Source organism: Rana temporaria, chromosome 3 (genome assembly GCF_905171775.1).
Source record: "Rana temporaria chromosome 3, aRanTem1.1, whole genome shotgun sequence".
NCBI classification, from domain to species: domain Eukaryota; kingdom Metazoa; phylum Chordata; class Amphibia; order Anura; family Ranidae; genus Rana; species Rana temporaria.
This window is the reverse complement of record NC_053491.1, coordinates 277275868-277296562: the sequence shown is the minus strand read 5'-3', so window position 1 is coordinate 277296562 and position 20695 is coordinate 277275868. Positions and strand designations below refer to the sequence as shown.

The 20695-nt window shown below is 48.1% G+C and overlaps 1 protein-coding gene and 2 non-coding genes across 3 annotated transcripts in view; all 3 read right to left on the bottom strand.

Moving 5' to 3' along the window:
• The window catches only part of RARS1 (arginyl-tRNA synthetase 1), a 165360-nt gene that overhangs the window by 114387 nt on the left and 30278 nt on the right, over positions 1 to 20695 (bottom strand). Inside the window, exon 5 of the mRNA XM_040344670.1 lies at positions 12025 to 12125. Coding sequence (XP_040200604.1) covers positions 12025 to 12125 — 101 coding nt within the window. The remainder of the gene's footprint in view (positions 1 to 12024; positions 12126 to 20695) is intronic.
• TRNAK-CUU lies at positions 6843 to 6915 on the bottom strand. The gene has a single exon. It is a non-coding gene; the product is annotated as a tRNA-Lys (tRNA).
• Positions 7954 to 8024, bottom strand: TRNAG-GCC. Its single transcript has one exon. It is a non-coding gene; the product is annotated as a tRNA-Gly (tRNA).

The window sequence follows — 20695 nt, the reverse complement described above, 5'->3', positions numbered from 1 at the left end:
TTGCTCTATGTTTGTTTATAGTGCAATTGTCAGTTAAAGCAATGCAGTGCTGAATCGCAAAAGGTGGCCCCCGGTCATTTGGCAGCCAAATCCTCTGGGGCTGAAGTGGTTAAAGTGCTTGTAAACCTCTGAAATGAAAAATGAACATAGCACACCCTTCAGTAGAGTTTACTTCCCTCAATCTATAGCACTTTGTGGGTTTTCTGTCTTATCTCACTGTTTACTCTCTGCATGAGTCCAAGCAATCCTGGGAGAAGCCCCGCCCCCCACCCCTCTTCAGAACACAGCAGGTGATTGACAGCTTCAGCTATGCATTTTCCCTATGAGATCATTACACTCAGCTCCCTGCCCTAGGCTGGGCTGTGTGAGACATCAGATCCTGGCTCCCTCCAGCTCTGAACCACTGCGTCACGTGTGTGCTTTAGCAGGATGTAGAGGAAAGTGCTGCAGATAAAACAGGTACAACTTATGTAGGAGGATGTTTCATTCTATGCATCACCTGAGGCTAGTCACTTTAGTGGGTATACAGTGGAAATAAAAAGTCTACAATATCAGGTTTCTGTGATGTAAAAAAATGAGACAAAGATAAATCGTTTCAAAACCTTTTCCACCTTTAATGTGACCTATAAAACGGTACAACTCAGTAGAACAACAAACTGAAATCTTTTAGGTGGAGGGTATTCAAAATAAAATAATATGGCTGCATAAGTGTGCACACCCTTAAACACATACTTTGTTGAAGCACCCTTTGATTTTATTACAGCATGCAGTCATTTGGGTATGACACATCTTGACTTGGCAACATTTGCCCACTCTTCTTTGCAAAAAACACCCCAAATCTGTCAGATTGGGGGCATCTCCTGTGCACAGCTCTCTTCAGATCTCCCCACAGATTTTCAATCAGATTCAGGTCTGGGCTCTGTCTGGGCCATTCCAAAACATTAATCTTCTTCTGGTGAAGCCATTCCTTTGTTGATTTGGATGTATGCTTTGGGTCGTTGTCATGCTGAAAGATGAAGTTCCTCTTCAAGTTCGGCTTTCTAGTAGAAGCCTGAAGGTTTTGTGCCAATATTGACTGGTATTTGGAACGGTTCATAATTCCTTCTACCTCGACTAGGGGCGCTGTTCCAGCTGAAGAAAAAACAGCCTCAAAGCACGATGCTGCCACCACCATGCTTCACTGTGGGTATGGTGTCCTTTTGGTGAGGTGCAGTGTTGTTGTTGTGCCAAACATCTCTTTTGGAATTATGGCCAAAAAGTTCAGCCTCGGTTTCATCACATGCTTTTGGAAGACTTCAGATGTGTGTTTGCAAAATTTAGCCAGGCTTGGATGTTTTCTTGCCACTCTACTACATATGAAGAATATGGGAGACTGTTGTCACATGTACCACACATCCAGTACTTTCCAGATATTCCTGCAGCTCCTTATAAGTTGCGGTGGGCCTCTTGGCAGCCTCTCTGACCAGTTTTCTTCTGGTCTTTTCATAAATTGTGGAGGGCTGTCCAGTTCTTGGAAATGTCACGGTTGTTCCATATTTTCTCCACTTCCATGGCATATCTAATGCCTTGGAAATTCTTTTGTACCCTTCTCCTAACGAATGCCTTTTAACAATGAGATCGATCTTATGCTTTGGAAGCTCTCTGCGGACCATGGCTTTTGCTGTAAGATGCGACTAAGAAAATGTCAGGAAAGACCTACTAGAACAGCAGGTGTGTAATGACTCCTATTTAACATGAGATTGAATGTAACTGCTAAGTTCTGAACACAGCTACATCCCCAGTTATAAGAGGTGTGCACACTTTTGCAACCACATTATTTCAGTTTTTTATTTTTACTTCACCCCCCCCCCCCCCCCCCCCTCTAAAAGATTTGTTTTATAACCAAGTTGTACAGTTTATAGGTCACATTAACCACTTGCCTAACAGGCACTTACACCCCATCCCTGCCCAAGCCATTTTTCAGCTTTCAGCACTCTCAGACTTTGAATGACAATTGGGTGGTCATGTAACACTGTACCTAAACATTTTTTTTTTAATTTTCTTCACACAAATAGCTTTCTTTTGGTGGCATTTAATCACTGCTGTTTTTTTTTTTTTTTAAATATGTTTTTTCCTCAGTTTCTGTCAGTAAATTTTGTAAGTAAGCAATTTTTCACCTTCACTGATGTGCGCCGATGAGGCGGCACTGATAGGCTAAGCTAGGGGTCATTGATAGGTGGCACTTATGGGCACTGATTATGTGGCATTGATGAGCACTGATAGGCGGCACTGATGGGCACTAATAGGTGGCACTAGTGGGCATTGATGGGTCAGTGGTAGGCAGAGCTAATCTCATTAAGATGATATGGACCCCACAATTATTGTATATCCTCCACAACTCCCCACTCTGGATATTGTCCAAGTGGTATAGACTAATTGACTCCATATGTCGAGATTTAATTTGGAAGAAAAAGTGCCCTCGTACCAAGTTAAGGTCTTTACAACTAACAAAAGATTCCCAGGGGCTAGCTGTCATGCATACCAAATTATATTTTCTGGCCTCTCAGTTTCAGCATTTGGTAGGCTGGAGTAGGAAAGATAAATACTGGGAATCTTACTTACTGTATTTATTGGTGTATAACACTCACTTTTTTACCTTGAAAATAGAGGGTAAACTGTGCCTGTGTGTTATACGCAGGGGACCGTGCAAAGTTTTTTTCCTGAAACTCCCCTCTTAAAAGTTAGGGTGCATGTTATATGCCGATAAATACGGGTATATTATTTACCAAATATCCCAGATGGCCCGCCTAGAATCAAAAATGCCTGAAAACGTTTAACCAAACACCCTACATGCATACTCCTGGACAAAGTATGGCAAACCTTGAAATCTCTGTTAGGTATTACTGAGTACATGCCTTGTATTTAGTATTTGGAATGATGCAGAATATGAGTTATACAAGTTGAAAGGCTTTGACTTGTGGTACAATCATGGGGTTAGGTACTTCAGTCAGTTGTATGAGAATGATACCCTTAAAACATTTTAAAAATGATGTGCAGAATTTGCTATGCCTAGGCAAAGATGATTTCAATATGTACAGATAATGCATGCTATTCAGACTCAAATGCGCACACACAATATGCAGATGCAAAAATCATCTGCGATTTTGTTATTGTCAAGCAATGATTTTAAAAAGGAGTTAATTTCTAGATTATATGGTACCCTCTGAACCAAATTTCAAGATGCAGTTAAGGTACAGGCCAAAGTTAACTGAGAAAAGGATTTAGGTTCGATCCTGGAGGACCAGTGGGAAGCTGCGTTGGCTGCACTAGTTTAGTGACTCTATTCCCACACAAAGGTTTTGTTTACATAGAAATGATCACACTCTGAAAAGGTTGTTTACATGGCACCATATGGAACCCCAGGTGGTTCGATTCACATGCTATGGAGGTGCCCAAAAAAGCAACATTTTTACTGGAAAAATTTGAGAAGTACTATAAATAGTTTTCAGATATCACTGGCTGATGATGTGGGCATATGTATGTTGAGTATGGTAGATGAATCTTCTCTACCCAAAAGCAACTATGCTCCCTATTGTAAGAGTAATATTTATAGCCCATAAATTAATTTTTTTTAGAAATGGATATCTCCAAACCCACCTACATTTGAGGAATCAAGTAAATAGTGCCAACGTATTTTTCAACATAGAAACTGCCCAGCGAAATTTGAAAACATTTGGGATCGGAGGCTGGTAACCCCTGGCCTAGCCCAGGCATCCCTTATACCAGGGCTCAACAAAATCCGGGCGCCAGGTCACAATTGCGACAAAAAATAGTGACCTGGCGCCCGGGGAAGCTTAGGCCTGCAGAAGGCTGCAAAGCCGCGGCCTCAATTACCGGCCGGCGCGGAAAGTGGGGGCGCGCGGCGATGGGGGGGTTGGATTTCGCTGTGTCCGTCCATGAACTCAGAGAAATGGATTTTACGGCGAGTACAAAAATCCTATTTTCTCATCCGTTCATGGACGGACACAGCAGCATCTTGACCTTAGGGACTTCCCCAAGCAGTGTCAAAAAAACGAGGGGTGGGAAAAAATAGGATTTTTTGTACTCACCGTAAAATCCTTTTCTCTGACGTCCATGGACGGACACAGCTCCTTAAGTCTTGACAAGTGGGTTATGTTCCCTGTTTACAGGAGAGGACTAGGCAGAAACATGTTAAATGGTTAAATACATGTTACATTAACAGAGTTGAACAGCCCCGCCCAGGGGGTGGTCCCTCCAGACGTAACCCTCCTCACTGCAGCATGCAGCCTCAATTCGTAACAAGCAGTACAAACCTAAAAAGGAGGGGTGGGAGCTGTGTCCGTCCATGGACGTCAGAGAAAAGGATTTTACGGTGAGTACAAAAAATCCTATTTTCTCTTATCGTCCATGGACGGACACAGCTCCTTAAGTCTTGACAAGTGGGACGTCCCCAAGCAGTGTCAAAAACGAGGGGTGGGAAATATATCAGTAAAACCAATTTTAACTTCACCCCAAAACAAGCAGAGCTCCTTAAACGGAGGAGATGCAACTTCAAACGGCCGCCTGCAAACACTAGCGGGCGAAAAAAAGCATCAGAAGATGCACTCACAGCAACCATGTAAATTCTGGAAAGGCTGTGAACGGACGACCAAGTCGCCGCCTCGCACACCTGAGACCGACGCATGTTGTCGGACCGGAAAAGGGGGGCCCGCCCCTTAAGAACACAGGCCTGTATGACAGCCTACCTGATCCACCGAGAAATGGTGGGCAACGATATTGTCAGTCCCCTTTTGTGGACCAGACACCGACACTAAAGAGTCAGATCTTCCGAAACTGAGCAGTAGCAGGCTAGTATACCCGCAAAGTGCGTACCCCGCCTAAATTATGAAAGGCAACCTCCGTAGGATGCGGCGGCCGAGGACAGAAAGATGTGAGAAACAATGTCCTTATTCTGGCGAAAAAGCCGAAACCACCTTCGGAAGAAGGGAAGGTCGCGGACGCACCACCACCTAAGGCTATGAAGGATCAAACATGGAGGCTTGCAAGACAAGAGCGCCAACTCAGAAACCCCTATAACAGAGGTAAAAGCCACTTAAAGGGGCCACTTCTGAGATAGTGTCAAGAGAAAATCTCTCTGATGTTTCCAAAAGGAAGATTCCCGAAGAACTGAGAGCGCCAGAGTCAAAACTCATGGGGGAAAAGATGGGCCAAGGGGGGGGAAGGTATAGGATAAGCCCCCTCCACAAAAAAAGGTACCCACCAGGGAACGGCCGCAGAAAGGCCACTGAAAGAACACAGCCAAGGCTGAAATCTGCCCCCAAACGGTGCTCCAAGCTAATTTTTTGATCCACCAAGCTGTAAAAACAGCAGGCCGATGGACCCCGAGTACGTCCGTGGACGTCACTCCATCTCTTTGCACCCAGAGATGTAGGTCCGCCAGACACGACGGTAGGTTCACCGGAAGAAGACTACCGTGCCCTCAGCATTGTTGAGGTGACCGGGTCGGACAGACCCCGGTCCCTTAAAGTCTGGCTTCCAATAGCCCTGTTGAGCAAGTCAGTGACTGTACAACAGGAGGAAGTATGGGACCTCGAGACAGGAGGACCTCCTGCCCTGGCTACCGCCAGGGTACCTCCGCTACCAGGCGGCCAAAATCGGCGCACCCACCAGGCGGCCAAAATCGGCGCACCCAGGATCTGAAGCTATTAAAATCGTCGGGATTCCTGAGCCTCCACTCTGTGGGGAAGCCACTACAATGGGGGAAAGGCATAAAAGTCGGCGAGACAGACCCCACAGGGCCACCAGCGCAACTTGCACGTCTGTACCAGATCGCTAGATCTGGCCACTAACCTTGATGCCCCTGTGGCTGAGACGAGTGGCTAGGAGATCCATGCCCTGCGAGGCTCACCTCCTGCCAGGGAGTTGACTCCATGTACCAAGACCAGTTGTCCTGATTCAACATCAGGCGACTCCAGTAGCCCGCCTGCCGGCATACCTGATGGTAGCCCGAAGCCACCGGCGTGGCGTTGTTAGGTTGAATCAAGATCGGACGACCTTGCAACCCCCTCGACCATGAGGAGAGGCATAGCCTCTCATAGTACCGCCCACAGTACTAGGGCAAGTAACGGTAGACAAGGTCTACGGCACTGGTATTTCCAGGCGGACTCCCACCCAGGTGCTAACCAGGACCGAGCTTGGGCAGTTACCGAGATTGGGCGCATATAGGCCTGTGTGGTCATAGGTCCACTCACGTCCAGCGACTCTGGGCCGACCGGACCCCCCAGATGCCCTCACAACCCTAGAGGTTGGCGTCCGTTGTAATCTCCACAGAAAGGAAGAAACCACCTTCCAGACCGAAAAGTCAGGGATCCCAGCCACCAATTCAGAGACACTGACTAGGTGGCGTACCTGAATCTGATGATTCAGAGACCAGAGATTCGTACCACTCGGACAGCATTTCCCTCTGGAAAAAAACACGAGTGTGGAACTGGGCATACTCTACCGCCTCGGAGGAGGCTACCCACAGACCTAGAATGTGCTTGCAAACGGAGAGACCAATTGCGTGATGTCAATAATCACCACCGACTGAAGAGTCTGCAAGTTCTCCAGGGAGAAAAAAGACCTTTGCCACGAGGAGTCCGGAAGTCGTAGGCACTCCAAACTGAGTCGGAACCAGGGCCGACTCCAAATGTTTAACACCCACCCGAATTCACGGAGGGTCCGAAAAGCCACAGACACAACCTCTGAGTCAGGAAGTCGTCTAAGTAGCCACGACAGCAAAGCCTCGCTGTCCCAACAAGGATAGGATAAGTGCAAAACTCCTTGGTGAAAATCATTGGTGGCGCCCAACGTGGGGCACGAACCCACGACCCTGAGATTAAGAGTCTCATGCTCTACCGACTGAGCTAGCCGGGCTGCTGGCGCCAGTTCAAAAGGAAGGCCCACAACTGACCGTGGGCATCTCCATCGCGAGGCACAGAAAAACTCTATGACTTGCGCAAAGTTGAACAAGCATGTATGCGTCCTTATGTCCAAGGACGCCAGAAAGTCCCCCGGATGGAGCGCAGCTAAAAGCTATATAGGTAGCAGCCCCATGGTGGGTCGTACCTATGACCTTCTGCACCGAAGTGCAAGTGGCTACCCCACTGAACGAATGGATTCCGAGCGGACCTACCCATCATTCACAAAGACCTTTAGGTCCTTGAAGCCCAAAATCGGATGGATCATGCCCATCCTTGGGACCGAGATAGAGTCCCTCAAACCACTAGTCCTGCAGAAAAGATAAAATCACACCGCAGCTTAGCAAGTCCCATACTGCTCAAAGGCAGACCGTGCCGGGAGAGGGAGACACGAGGGAAGAAAACTGTTCGGTGGATCGGAAGGGACCCTATCTAGTACCCCGAAGATACCACCTCACAGACCCACTGTCGGAGGGCAGGGAGGTTCACCGAGCTGTTAACAGCAAAGGCGACCCGACAACTTCAGAGACGGGCAGGGGAAGCTACATACATTGGCGGGTTCGGGTGCCGGCGCAATTGGCTTATGCACCCAGGGACGGATCAGCCCCCCAGCTGAGCCCTTGTCGGCCCAGGAGGTTCGCCCGCGGCCCCTGACTGCCGGAAAAAGACCGCTTTGGAAAAAGAAGGACCCGGCCCACGGCGGGGCCCCTTCCCCCTGGAAGCCTGAGGGAGGAGAGCGCTCTTCCCTCCAGTGACATCCTTGATAATGTCAACCAGCAAGGACCCAAAGGTCTCCCACCCAAAAAGGGTAAATCAGTCAGGGCGTATGTTAGAGGCCTGGCCAGCAGACCAGCATTCCAACCAGAGAAGGCGCCATCTCAGAAACCAAAGCCCTGGATATCAAGGGCGCGGCATCCAGTGAAACATCACAGACATATACAGGGCCCTGCAGGTCCGTTAGCCTAACAACTTCGGGAGAGAGTAAAGTACTCATTGCATTGGCCGGGAATCGAACCCGGGCCTCCCGCGTGGCAGGCGAGAATTCTACCACTGAACCACCAATGCATTTATCCACTGTATGGTTCAAAATGCGCACTCAGTGAGCGACTGGGATCCAGAGTAGTGGCCACAATAGGCCGCAAGACAGACCCCAGCATGATAGACATGGAACAGGTCAGAACTTCGGATCTTCTCAGTCAAATTCATACAAGCGGGGGTGTCCCGCAATAGGGGGGGTGGTCACCTATACATGACGCCCGGAGGGTCCACCACCGGAGTTGAAGCCCACTCTCTTAAAAGGCTCCCCTCAAGGGGCACCGAGCCGCCAGGCGGTGAGGGACTACAAAAGCCCTCAGTGGCTTTTCTCATTCCGCGTTTTTTAAAAATTAGCAAGAAAGGGCACAAAAGGAAAACCTACACAGAGCGGTCTGATTTGTGTGATCCCAAAAAAGACCGAGCCCTCAGCGGAAACCCAGCTGCACTATCCAGCTACAGGGAGTCCCGTACAGCAGTGAGAAGCGCACCTCTAAGTGCCTTATCCTGCACCCCCAGGTATCTGGTCCATGGCTCCATCTGTGACAGAGCATTCCCCAGGGGATAAGAGGGGGGGAGGAGGGCACTCCTTTGACCCCTGCCCGTCCACAGTCCCCCACCCTGGCACCAAGGTGTCCAGGACAAACAGTAAAAAACCATCTGTGGGATCCCAGGTGGGGAAGGACCAGATACTGACTCCAATAGAGCAACCCATACACATAGTGTGTATGTATAAATTGCCATTGATTTACAGAAGCTCCAATGCCCTATGCAGGGCAACTCACTCTTCGCTGCGCTGGTCGGGGGTATCCCAGGGGACTCACCGAGGAGGAGACTGCCCAGCGCGCCATCCGCCCACAGCACACAGCATGTGGGGAGGAAAAAATACTGTGAGGAGACTGCGGCATCCGAGGGACCTGTGTGTACCGTAGGATTCAGCACTAGGGGTCAGCCAAGATGGCCGCCGAACGTCCTCGGAGCGCGGCTACGGCAAAATGGCCGCCAATGGGAGTTTTCAATGCAATTGAAAACCACCCCAAAAATGGCGCCAGAGCCGGCCGAATGGCGGCAAAACGCATCATTTAAACAGCAAAAGCCTCTAAGGCTTTTAAAAGTGTAAAACAAATAAAAAAAATACACACAGAAACCTCACAGAAAAACTCAGGCCAGACACAGTCCCCTCAGGGAGCCCCCCCCCCCCCCCCGACAGCGGCAAATGTTTGCAATGCAGCAGAGGGAAAGGAGCAGGGGAGGGAGGAGAAAAGGCCCCCCAAACCCCGGGAATGCCCAGCCGTACCAACCCACCTAAGCGGGAGGGACTGTACTTACCTCAGAGCGAGCATTCGCTGACGCATTCCTGACAGAACTACAACCGCAATGGAGGTAGCTGTCGGCCCGGTCCACTGTGAGTGAGAACACCAAAGCCCAGTCATATGTGGATCTCGGAGCAAAGCTCACCGGCCACCTCAGGAGTCATGAGGTATGGCGTGGCAGACCAAGCCTCTTTGCAAAGGTGTGTCCACGCATGCTGGTCGGACTGAGAAGACTACAAGGATCTATAATATCCAGCCTGTCTCTCAGCCGACAGTTGAAAGAAGATTCTTTAAGAAAAAATTTAAAGAAAAGAAAATAAAATAAAATTTCTCCTCAAGGCGCTGGGCCCAAAAGGGAGCCATACGTCCATCTCCTTTGCTAGGCAGAATGAAACTGAGGCTGCATGCTGCAGTGATGAGGGTTATGTCTGGAGGGACCGCCCCCTGGGCGGGGCTGTTCAACTCTGTTAATGTAACATGTATTTAACATGTTTCTGCCTAGTCCTCTCCTGTAAACAGGGAACATAACCCACTTGTCAAGACTTAAGGAGCTGTGTCCGTCCATGGACGATAAGAGAAAACACAGCAAACCAAAACTTCACCCCAAACAAAACGGAGGAGGTGCAACCTTAAACAGCCGCCTGCAAAACCTTGCGGCCGAAGGAGGCATCCAAAGATGCACTCACATCAACTTTGTAAAATTTTGAGAAAGTGTGGACTGACGACCAGGTTGCCGCCTTACACACCTGTGAAACAGACGCTTGATGGTGGCCGATCCCAGTCCTTGTACAAAAGCTTTTCCAAATAAGGAACACAAGGAAACACCCTAGCAGTGCGGGCCGGCTTATGGAACCCAAAAGGGACCGACATCTCTGATGTCTCTGCCGAATCCTCAATTTTTAGAGTATCCCGCACCGCGGTGATAAGAGCTCCTACCAGCGCCCTATCATGCGCCGACCCTGATTCAGAGTCATACTCACTGTCCGTGTGAACTAGGCCTGCATCCTCTAACACAGTGTTTCCCAACTCCAGTCCTCAAGGAACACCAACAGGTCATGTTTTCAGGCCTTCCATTATTTTGCACAGGTGATTTGATAAGTTTCACTGCCTTAGTAATTACCACAGCCGTTTCATCTGAGGGAAATCCTGAAAACATGACCTGTTGGTGTGCCTTGAGGACCGGAGTTGGGAAACACTGCTCTAACACACCGGAACCAGGGCCGGGAGCAGTAGCTGAGCCCGATTCCGCGTCAGAGGCATCCCTGAAAGAAGGCATGGGGGAGGGGGCGCTTTTTAATCTCTTTGTGCCCACGTGCCGCTTACACCTTGGCAACAAATGCCTCCAGGATCGCCGCCATAGCGTCCACAGAAACCGCAGGGGCACTAAGTGACAATTCAGGCATGTCTGGGGGAGACGCCATGCTGACCGACCCCTTGCCACCCTTAAGTATGTAAGGCAAGACACACAGACCACCCTCCTGGCTGCAGCAGAGAGACAGGGGACCCCCCAGAGGACTCACCCCCCTGACCAGGTAACGCACAGCTGCCGTCCATCTCTAGTGTGTTCTCCCCTGCCATCCCTCAGGAAGTGTGCTGGAGCTGTTCACGCTGCATTCTAGCCACTAGAGGTAAAATACACTACCCAAAATGGCCGCCGACCCGCCGCTCTGTTAGCAGAGCACGCGGACTACATGAAAATGGCCGCCGACACCAGTTAAAAATGCCGGGCACCACCAAAATGTTGGCCACAAATACAGTAAAAAAAAAGCATACATAGATGGCAAGCATGGCAGCCAACACCCAGGACCCTCAAAGGCAGTCCCCCCCACAGACATGGCACCAAGAGAATGGACCCGCCACACAGCCCTAGGATGGAGCCCTAGACATGGAGTTTACTGGATCTATCACTTATATCCATTTGTATTGTGACACAGACTTTTCTACTGGATCACCTAACCGGTCAGGTTCCTTTCACGTTGCATTTATTGTTATAGACGGACACTACTTTTTTTATACACAAACAACCTTGTTTGCTTTCCAGCACTCTCTCCCCTTTTCTTTGCAGCGCAAATACCACCATTTATTCATCTGACATACAGTTTACTTTTATAACATTTTATTTCTATACACATTTCCCAAACAAAGTGTTCATGAACAAATGTCAGCAATCAGGAATTTGTACCAAGGTCTCCCTTGTGACATCCGTGTTTAGTATTCCTACATTAAACAAATCTATAACTGTTTAAAAAAATTGAGATATGCTGTATTGGGTTAGTTAAAGCGGAGCTCCACCCAAAAGGGGAAGCTCTGCTTGTCTGACCCCCCGCTACAACGTTTGGCACCTTTTGGGGGGAAGGGGGAGTGAGTGCCTGTTTTTTTTTACAGGTACCTACTCCCACTTCTTGGTGAATTTCGCCGTGGCAAACTCAGACAGAAGTTTGGCCCTGCACTTCCTTGCCCTGACATCGGGCCATTCACAAAGTGCGGCGCCCTTCGTGCATGCGCAGTAGGGAACCAGCTGTGAAGCCGGAAGGCTTTACTGCTTGTTTTCCTTAGCCGAGTTGGTGGCGGTGACAGCACCAAAGAGCCAATTGAAGAAACCAGCTGGGGTGAGAACACCGCTGGATTCATGGACATGCAAGTGTCCTGATATTAAAAGTCAGCAGCTATAAATACTGTACTTTTTTTTGAAGGAGCCTGAAGCTTCACTTTAATTTTACCTTTTTCTTTTCTTCAACTGAAGGCGGTTGAACCCCATTAACCAGCAATTTGGAAAGTTGCTTGGATACAAAATCTTTTCGTAAATGAATATTTATAAATCCTGTAAAAAAAAATAAAAAAAAGAATCATGTTAACAAAAAAGAAAAAATAGAAAATTAAACCCCAAGGCTAGGTTTGCATATGTGAGGGTCTGGGAGTGCATGTAAATCACACACGTTCCTGCACCTGCATGCAGCCACATGAAAAAACGTGCTGCTTTAAGAAAACACACAAGGGTGCCATTAACTGCTGTCTCAGGTAGTTGTTTGGTTCCTTTGCGTGGGGGTGCCATCAACTCTTAATGGCACCCCCACACAAACCAACAAAACAACTACATGAGACAGCAGTCCCCCTTACTTCAGGCCCCCAGTCTATACTTTTGTTAAAGAAAAAGTAGGGCCAAAGCTTTGTTGGCCCTACTTATCATGTGGGTCAAATGAGTGCAGCAAGTTCTGCACCCATTTGACCTGTATTCAGTCGACAGTAGGCTGATGTCACTCAGCAGATCCAGGCTCTGGAGGGATCCCAACTTTAATGCTCAGCCTCTCAGCGTGCTGCTGAGAGCCTGAGCCAGCCTTTCCCTCCCCCTGCACAGCCCTGTGCTGCAGTGAGCACTGTAGGGACAGAGCAGAGAGCAGGTGAGTAACAGTCACTGTCTCTCTGCTCACTGAAGACAAAGAACTAAGAGAGTGTTGATCGCTCAGTTCTCGGTCTTATAGGTGATGGGAGATAGTTGCAGCATCCCATTTAGAGGAGTATAAATTAATAAAAGTCAGTGCTAGAGATTTCAATAACTAGGCAGCTAACATCAGGGATTGACATACAAAAACCCAAAAGAATGTTCAACATGAAAATGTAGCGCCAAATAATCAATATTTATAACAAATCGTGTACAAAAAGTAACGTTCAAATCCAACTACAGTGTATTTCCTTCTTCACCATAACATGCATCAAATGAAGATCCATAAAACTTCAAAACACCTATCAAAGTGAAAACTCACCAAAATCAGGGGTCCCTGAGGACGTGCACTTGCATGAAAAGCGTTGGTTGGAGCTTTGATAAGGATAGGATTTTTGTATTACTCACCGTAAAATCCATTTCTCGGAGTTCATGGACGGACACAGCAGCATTGACCTTAGGGTTTATATACCTTCCTCTTAGGAGAGACTAGGCAGAAAAAACAGCACTTTAAGTGTTAAAAACACTTCTCTCAGTACAGCACCTCCCAGGGGCGCGTGTCCCCCGGGTACATCCCACTCTCTGGAACATTCAGCCTCAGTTAGTAGACAAGCAGTACAAACAAAGGAGGGGTGGGTGCGGTGTCCGTCCATGAACTCAGAGAAATGGATTTTACGGTGAGTACAAAAATCCTATTTTCTCTTCCGTTCATAGAGGGACACAGCAGCATTGACCTTAGGGACGTCCCCAAGCAGTGTCAAACCAAAAAATTTCGAGGGGTGGGAAAAACACAGCAAACCAAAACTTCACCCCAAACAAACCATAGTTCCTCAACGGAGGAACATCAACCTTAAACTCAAAAGAACAAAAGCTGGACAGCCGCACTCCAAAATTTTTCTTTAAAAGAGATGTCTTTATTTTCAACTGTGCATACAGTCACTGCAAGCCCACAAAAATCAGTATGGCCAACGTTTCGCACTGGCATCAGTGCTCAGCCATGACTAAGCACTGACGCCAGTGCGAAACGTTGGCCATACTGATTTTTGTGGGCTTGCAGTGACTGTATGCACAGTTGAAAATAAAGACATCTCTTTTAAAGAAAAATTTTGGAGTGCGGCTGTCCAGCTTTTGTTCTTTTGTTTTTTGCCATTACCGCATTGCCAGCACCCTGGTGGTTCAATAACCCCTGATCATCACGAGGCTCACCTGGAGCGGTGAGAATTCTGTCTGTGTATCAACCTTAAACTGTCGCCTGTAAAACCTTGCGGCCAAATGAGGCATCCGAAGATGCACTCACATCCACCTTGTAAAATTTTGAGAAGGTGTGGATTGACGACCAGGTCGCCGCCTTACACACCTGTAAAACAGACGCTTGATGGCGGAAAGCCCAAGAGGCACCAATCGCCCTGGGCGAATGCGCCGTAACCTAAAAGGGAGGCGCCTGCCCCTTTAGGGCATAGGCCTGGAGCACGACCTGTCTGATCCACCTAGAAATGGTGGCCGACGAGACCGCCAGACCCTTCTTAGGACCAGTCACCGACACGAACAGTGAGTCCAACTTCCGAAACGGAGCCGTAGCAGACAAGTACACCCGTAGAGCCCGAACCACGTCCAAGGAATGTAAAGTGGCCTCCTTCGGGTTTTTCAGCCGAGGACATAAGGATGGCAAAACAATGTCCTCATTATGGTGAAAAGCCGAAACAACCTTTGGAAGGAATGATGGCTGCGGTCGCAGCACCACTTTATCCTCATGGATAACCAAGTAAGGAGCCTTGCAAGACAAGGCCGCCAGTTCAGATACCTGTCTGACCAAAGTAATTGCCACCAGAAAAACCACCTTCTGGGACAGAGTCAATAAAGGAATCTTCTGAATGTCCTCAAACGGAGCTTCTTGAAGCACAGAAAGGACTAAATTCAAGTCCCATGGAGGCAGTGGAGGACGCACAGGAGGGGCCACATGCCGAACCCCCTGTACAAACGTACGCACCAAGGAGTGCGCCGCCAAGGGTCGCTGAAAGTCGACAGCTAGAGCCGAGATCTGACTCTTAACCGTACTTAAAGCAGAGTTCCACCTAAAAATGGAACTTCCGCTTAATCCACTCCTTGCCCCCTTATATGCCACATTTGGCATGTCATTTTTTTGGGGGGGGAAGCGGGTGCTTCAGGAGGAGTGGGACTTCCTGTCCCACTTCCTCCTTCCGCCGAGGGGCTGGTAAGGCGAATAGCTTAATTGCCTTATTGCAGCCCCTCTCTGTAGGCGAGCGCAGTGGGTGCCCGGCCGTGAAGCCGAAAGCTGTTACTGCCGGGTGCCCACACTAGGAATGAAGACGCCAGCCAGCGAGGGGGGGCGAGGAGTGGAGCCCCGGCCGGCACGTCGCTGGATCCGTGGAGCAGGTAACTGTCTGTTTATTAAAAGCCAGCAGCTACACTTTGTAGCTGCTGACTTTTAATAAACTTAAAAAAAGGCTGGAACACCCCTTTAAGACGAGAGCCTGATCCACTCCACGCTGTAAAAACAGCAGAATCTGAGACATCACGCATGTACGGGGTTGCCACTTCATCTCTTCATCTCTTCCGTGCTCGTAGCATGGTAGAAATCACAGAGCCCGACAGACCTCGGTCCTTCAACACCCGGCTCTCAACAGCCACGCCGTTAAAGCCAGCGACTGTAAAGCAGGGTGAAAGATAGGACCTTGCGACAGAAGGTCTTCTCTCAGGGGTAGACGCCAGGGGACGTCTGCCACCAGACGCACCAGGTACGGCGCGGCCAATCCGGAGCGATCAGGATTGTTGGTAGCCCCTCGGCTTCCACCCTGCGTAGCAGGCGAGGAAGAAGCTGCAGGGGAGGGAAGGCGTATATTAGGTGATAGTGACCCCAAGGCGCCAACAACGCGTTTGACGCGGCCGCCCACGGGTCCCTCGACCTGGTCACAAATCGTGCCACCTTCCGATTGAGACGGGACGCTAGAAGGTCCACGTCTGGAGTGCCCCATTTTTGGCACAGGCTCTGAAACACTTCCGGGTGTAGCGACCATTCTCCTTGGTCTAGCTTTTGGCGACATAGATAATCGGCTTGCCAGTTCAGCACCCCCGGAATGTACACAGCCGACAGAGCCGGAACGTAAATTTCGACCCACCGGAGGATGTGCGCGACTTCCGTCGCTGCAGCCAAGCTTCGTGTGCCCCCCTGATGATTGATGTATACCTCGGCCGTGGCGTTGTCGGACTGGATTCTGACCGGTCTGCCTTGCAGACCCAGAGACCACTTGGAGAGACACAACTTGATGGCTCGGAGCTCCAGTACATTGATTGGAAGGCGGGACTCCTCCTGAGTCCAGCGCCCCTGGGCTGACTGGACACCCCAGACACCCCCCCAGCTGGAGAGGCTGGCATCCGTCGTGATCACTGTCCAATGACACGGCAGAAACGATTTTCCGGTCCGAAGTACCAGAGATGTCAGCCACCACACTAGGGAGGACTTGACCAGTCGACTCACCCGAATCTGGTAATCCAGAGACCAGGGCTGTGGAGTCGGTAGATAAATGTTCCGACTCCGACTCCTCAGTTTTATGTACTTCCGACTCCGACTCCCCGACTCCTCTGTATTAATATGCGAATGTATTTTATACATTCCTTGAGGGAAAGAAACGCAACCTACCACAGGACTACTGGCTGGGAAGCCAACAGTCTACTGTATTGCACAGTTTAAGCAAAAGACAAACACAATGAAAACAATCAAGTGGCTGGATAGTAGCAGCAGGCATAAACATCAGGAACAGGATCTTTACCAGTTCAAAAATACAAACCACATTATTTGGTTGTTTGAGAACAAAAACAAAGCTTATCTATAATGAACCAAAAAAAAATCTGTAAAACCTAGAAATGGTTTATATTAATCTTGAAATGTAGTTTTTAGGCTTAGCAAATGCAAATCAATTCAATGTAGAGTTCTAAGGAAGAGAATTGCCTCTGCCAGATCCTCTTTCATAGAGGCTCTTAAGTCGGACTTTATTATTTTTAGGGCTGAAAATAATCTTTCGACACTGACTTGGGTGGGTGGCATTGCAGTAACTATTCTGGCCACATCACTAACGATCTCTGGATAAACAAGGATGGCTTCTTCAACAGTAAGTTTTGATGAGCGATCATACTTTTCAACTTCTTTTAGTGCTTTATAAAACTCCTGTTGGAATTTTTTTATTTGGACACTTACTGGTTCTCCAACATGCGTTCCCTGTAAAAGCAGAACACAACACTATGGAAAGTATAAATATTGCAGCTCCTAATTGTGCGTTGCGTGCCATATAGTGAAGCACATGAAAAGCATGCTTCTTCACGGTCACTTAACGTGTTCGTTTTGCGGTTACGTGAGGCACTGCATGCATTGGTCTTTATTCTTACAGTAGAGAAGTCATTAATTATAACTTTTTGTGAATTGGGACATTTAAACTTGCTTTTTTTTTTTTTTAATTCCAATCTAAATTTAGTAGGAGTCGGAGTCCGAGTCGGTGCATTGTTTGCCGACTCCAGGTACCCAAAATTTTCCCCGACTCCTCGACTCCACAGCCCTGCCAGAGACGAAGGAAGTTTGTTCCAACGTGACAGAATCTCCTTATGCAACACTCGAGTGTGGAATTGGGCATAACTGGCTTGAAAGAGGCCACCATCAGACCCAGCACTCTCATGCAAAAGCGAAGCGACGCCCATTCCTGGGTCACCAACCGCTGCACCACAGATTGCAGAGTCTGCAGTTTTTCCATTGGGAGAAAAACTCTCGCCTCTGAGGAATCCAGAAACCAACCCCAGATATTCCAGCCGCTGAGACGGTACCAGCACTGACTTCTGGATATTCAGCAGCCAACCGAATTCTCGGAGGGTCTGACAGGTGATAGACACGTCCTCTTCTAACTCTGAGCTTGAGGAAGCTCTCAGAAGAAGGTCATCCAGGTATCCCACGATAGCGATCCCGCGCTGCCACAGCAGGGCCAGAATCGGGACGAGCACCTTGGTGAAAACTCTCGGTGCGGAGGCCAGGCCGAACGGGAGGGCCACAAATTTAAATTGGTCCTCCCCGACCGCAAAGCGCAGAAACCTCTGGTGTTTTGCGCATATTGGGATATGCAGGTACGCGTCCTTGATATCCAAGGATGCTAGGAAATCCCCCTGATGGAGCGCTGCTATTACTGAGCGAATCGACTCCATCGATATAACAGGATATGTAAAAAGGAAATCAAGGATGCAAAAATTCAAAACGAACGGCAGATTGCAAAAGATAGTAGGACAAACCCCAAAAAAATATTTAAATATATTAATAGTAAAAAGGTCAAGTCTGAGCATGTAGGCCCCTTACAAAATAATCTAGAGTGGGTGACTGGGGACAAAGAGAAGGCAAATGTATTAAATACTATCTTCAGCTCTGTGTATACAATGGAGCATGGGGGAGCTCATCTCCATAATGGGGGTGGGAGTGACACAGCCCCAAATCCACAATGGCTCAAAAGTGATATGGTCCAGAAATATTTAGACAGAATAAAGGTGGATAAAGCACCTGGACCAGATGGCATCCACCCACGGATCCTAAAATAATTGAGCTCTGTAATTTCAAAGCCACTGTATCTAATATTTAGGGACTCATTAATGACAGGAATAGTACCACTGGATTGGCATAGAGCCAATGTGGTGCCTATATTTAAAAAGGGAACAAAGTCTTTACCAAGTAACTATAGACCTGTTAGTTTAACTTCTATAGTTGGGAAGATACTGGAACGTTTAATAAAAGACCACGTGGATGAGTGCTTGCTGGAAACAAACTATTTAAGCAGCAGACAGCATGGATTCATGAAAGACAGAAGTTGTCAGACAAACCTGATTTCCTTTTATGAAGAGGTAAGTAAAACCCTGGACAGAGGCGTGGCTGTGGACGTGGTATACTTGGATTTTGCAAAAGCGTTTGATACAGTTCCGCACACACGGCTCATGTGTAAGGTAAGGTCTACAGGATTGGATATATCAGTTTGTAAATGGATAGAAAACTGGCTAAAAGACAGAATTCAGAGAGTAGTGGTTAATGATTCTTACTCTGAATGGTCCAAGGTTATCAGCGGTGTACCCCAAGGTTCAGTGCTGGGATCCTTACTTTTCAATATATTTATAAATGATATTGGGTCTGAGATCAAAAGTAACATTTCTGTCTTTGCAGATGACACCAAGCTATGCAGTGGAATAACGTCCTTGCAGGATGTCTCCAATTTACAAGCCGACCTCAATGCTCTGTCTAACTGGGCAACTATGTGGCAGATGAGGTTTAATGTTGATAAATGCAAAGTTATGCACTTGGGGACTAAGAATATGCATGCATCGTACATGCTAGGGGGGGTACAACTGGGGGGATCTGTAGAGAAGGATCTGGGGGTTTTAGTTGATCATAAGCTCAATAATGGCATGCAATGCCAAGCTGCGGTTTCCAAAGCGAGCAAAGTCCTTTCTTGTATTAAGAGAGGTATGGACTCCAGAGACAGAGATATCATTTTGCCCCTGTACAAATCATTAGTAAGACCTCATCTGGAATATGCAGTTCAGTTTTGGGCACCAGTTCCCAAAAAGGATATCGGAGAACTGGAGAAAGTGCAGAGAAGGGCAACCAAACTGATAAGAGGCATGGAGGAGCTCCGCTATGAGGAAAGATTAGAAGAACTAAATGTATTTACTCTTGAGAAGAGGAGAATAAGGTAGGATATGATCAACATGTACAATTATATAAGAGGTCCATACAGTGAACTTGGTGTTGAGTTATTCACTTTACGGTCAACACTGAGGACAAGGGGGCACTCTTTACGTCTAGAGCAGGGGTCTCCAAACATTCTAAACAAAGGGCCGGTTTATTGTCCTTCAGACTCTTGGAGGGCCGGACTTTGGCCATCGGTGGGTGAAAATTTTCCTGGCATCAGTGGAACTAAACATATGGTATTAGGGGGAGAAATAGTGGCCCCATCGTTGGTATGATAGGGAGGAATAGTGCCCCATTAGTGGTGTCAGTGGCGGAAATGGTGCTCCACTGTTGGTGTCAGATGTCAGAATAGTGTCTCGTATCAGTGGGAGGGATACTGCCCCAAGGGCCGGATAAAGGCAAGCAAAGGGCCGCATCCGGCCCTCGGGCCGCAGTTTGGAGACCACTGGTCTAGAGGAAAAGAGATTTCACCTCCAAATACAGAAAGTTTTTTTCACAGTAAGAGCTGTGAAAATGTGGAACAGACTCCCTCCAGAGGTGGTTCTGGCCAACTCAGTAGATTGCTTTAAGAAAGGCCTGGATTCTTTCCTAAATGTACAGAATATAACTGAGTACTAAGATTTGTAGGTAAAGTTGATCCAGGGTAAATCCGATTGCCTCTCGGGGGATCAGGAAGGAATTTTTTCCCCTGCTGTAGCAAATTGGATCATGCTCTGCTGGGGTTTTTTGCCTTCCTCTGGATCAACTGTGGGTATGGAGTTGGGTGTATGGGATTGTACTGTGTTTATAATTTTGTTTGTTTATTTTTTTTGTGGTTGAACTGGATGGACTTGTGTCTTTTTTCAACCTAACTATGTAACTATGTAACTATCCTGAATTTTTGCACTTTGACAAAGCAATTGAGGGCCTTGAGGTCCAGGATTGGACGAACCCCATCCTTCTTGGGGACTACAAACAGATTGGAGTAAAACCCCTGAAACCGTTCCATTGAGGGAACCGGCACAATCACTCCCCTGACCAGCAGATCCTGGACAGCCCCTGACAGATCCTTCAGGCAAACCCGGAGGAAGCCGGAGGTTGGAGGGAAAAAATCTGTTTGGTGGACAAGAGAGAAACTCTTATCTTGTACCCCGAGGAAACTACTTCGCAAACCCAACGGTCGGAAAGAAGAGACCTCCACTGAGCCGCAAATTTGCGAAGCCAGCCCCCCACCCGAGATGCAGGC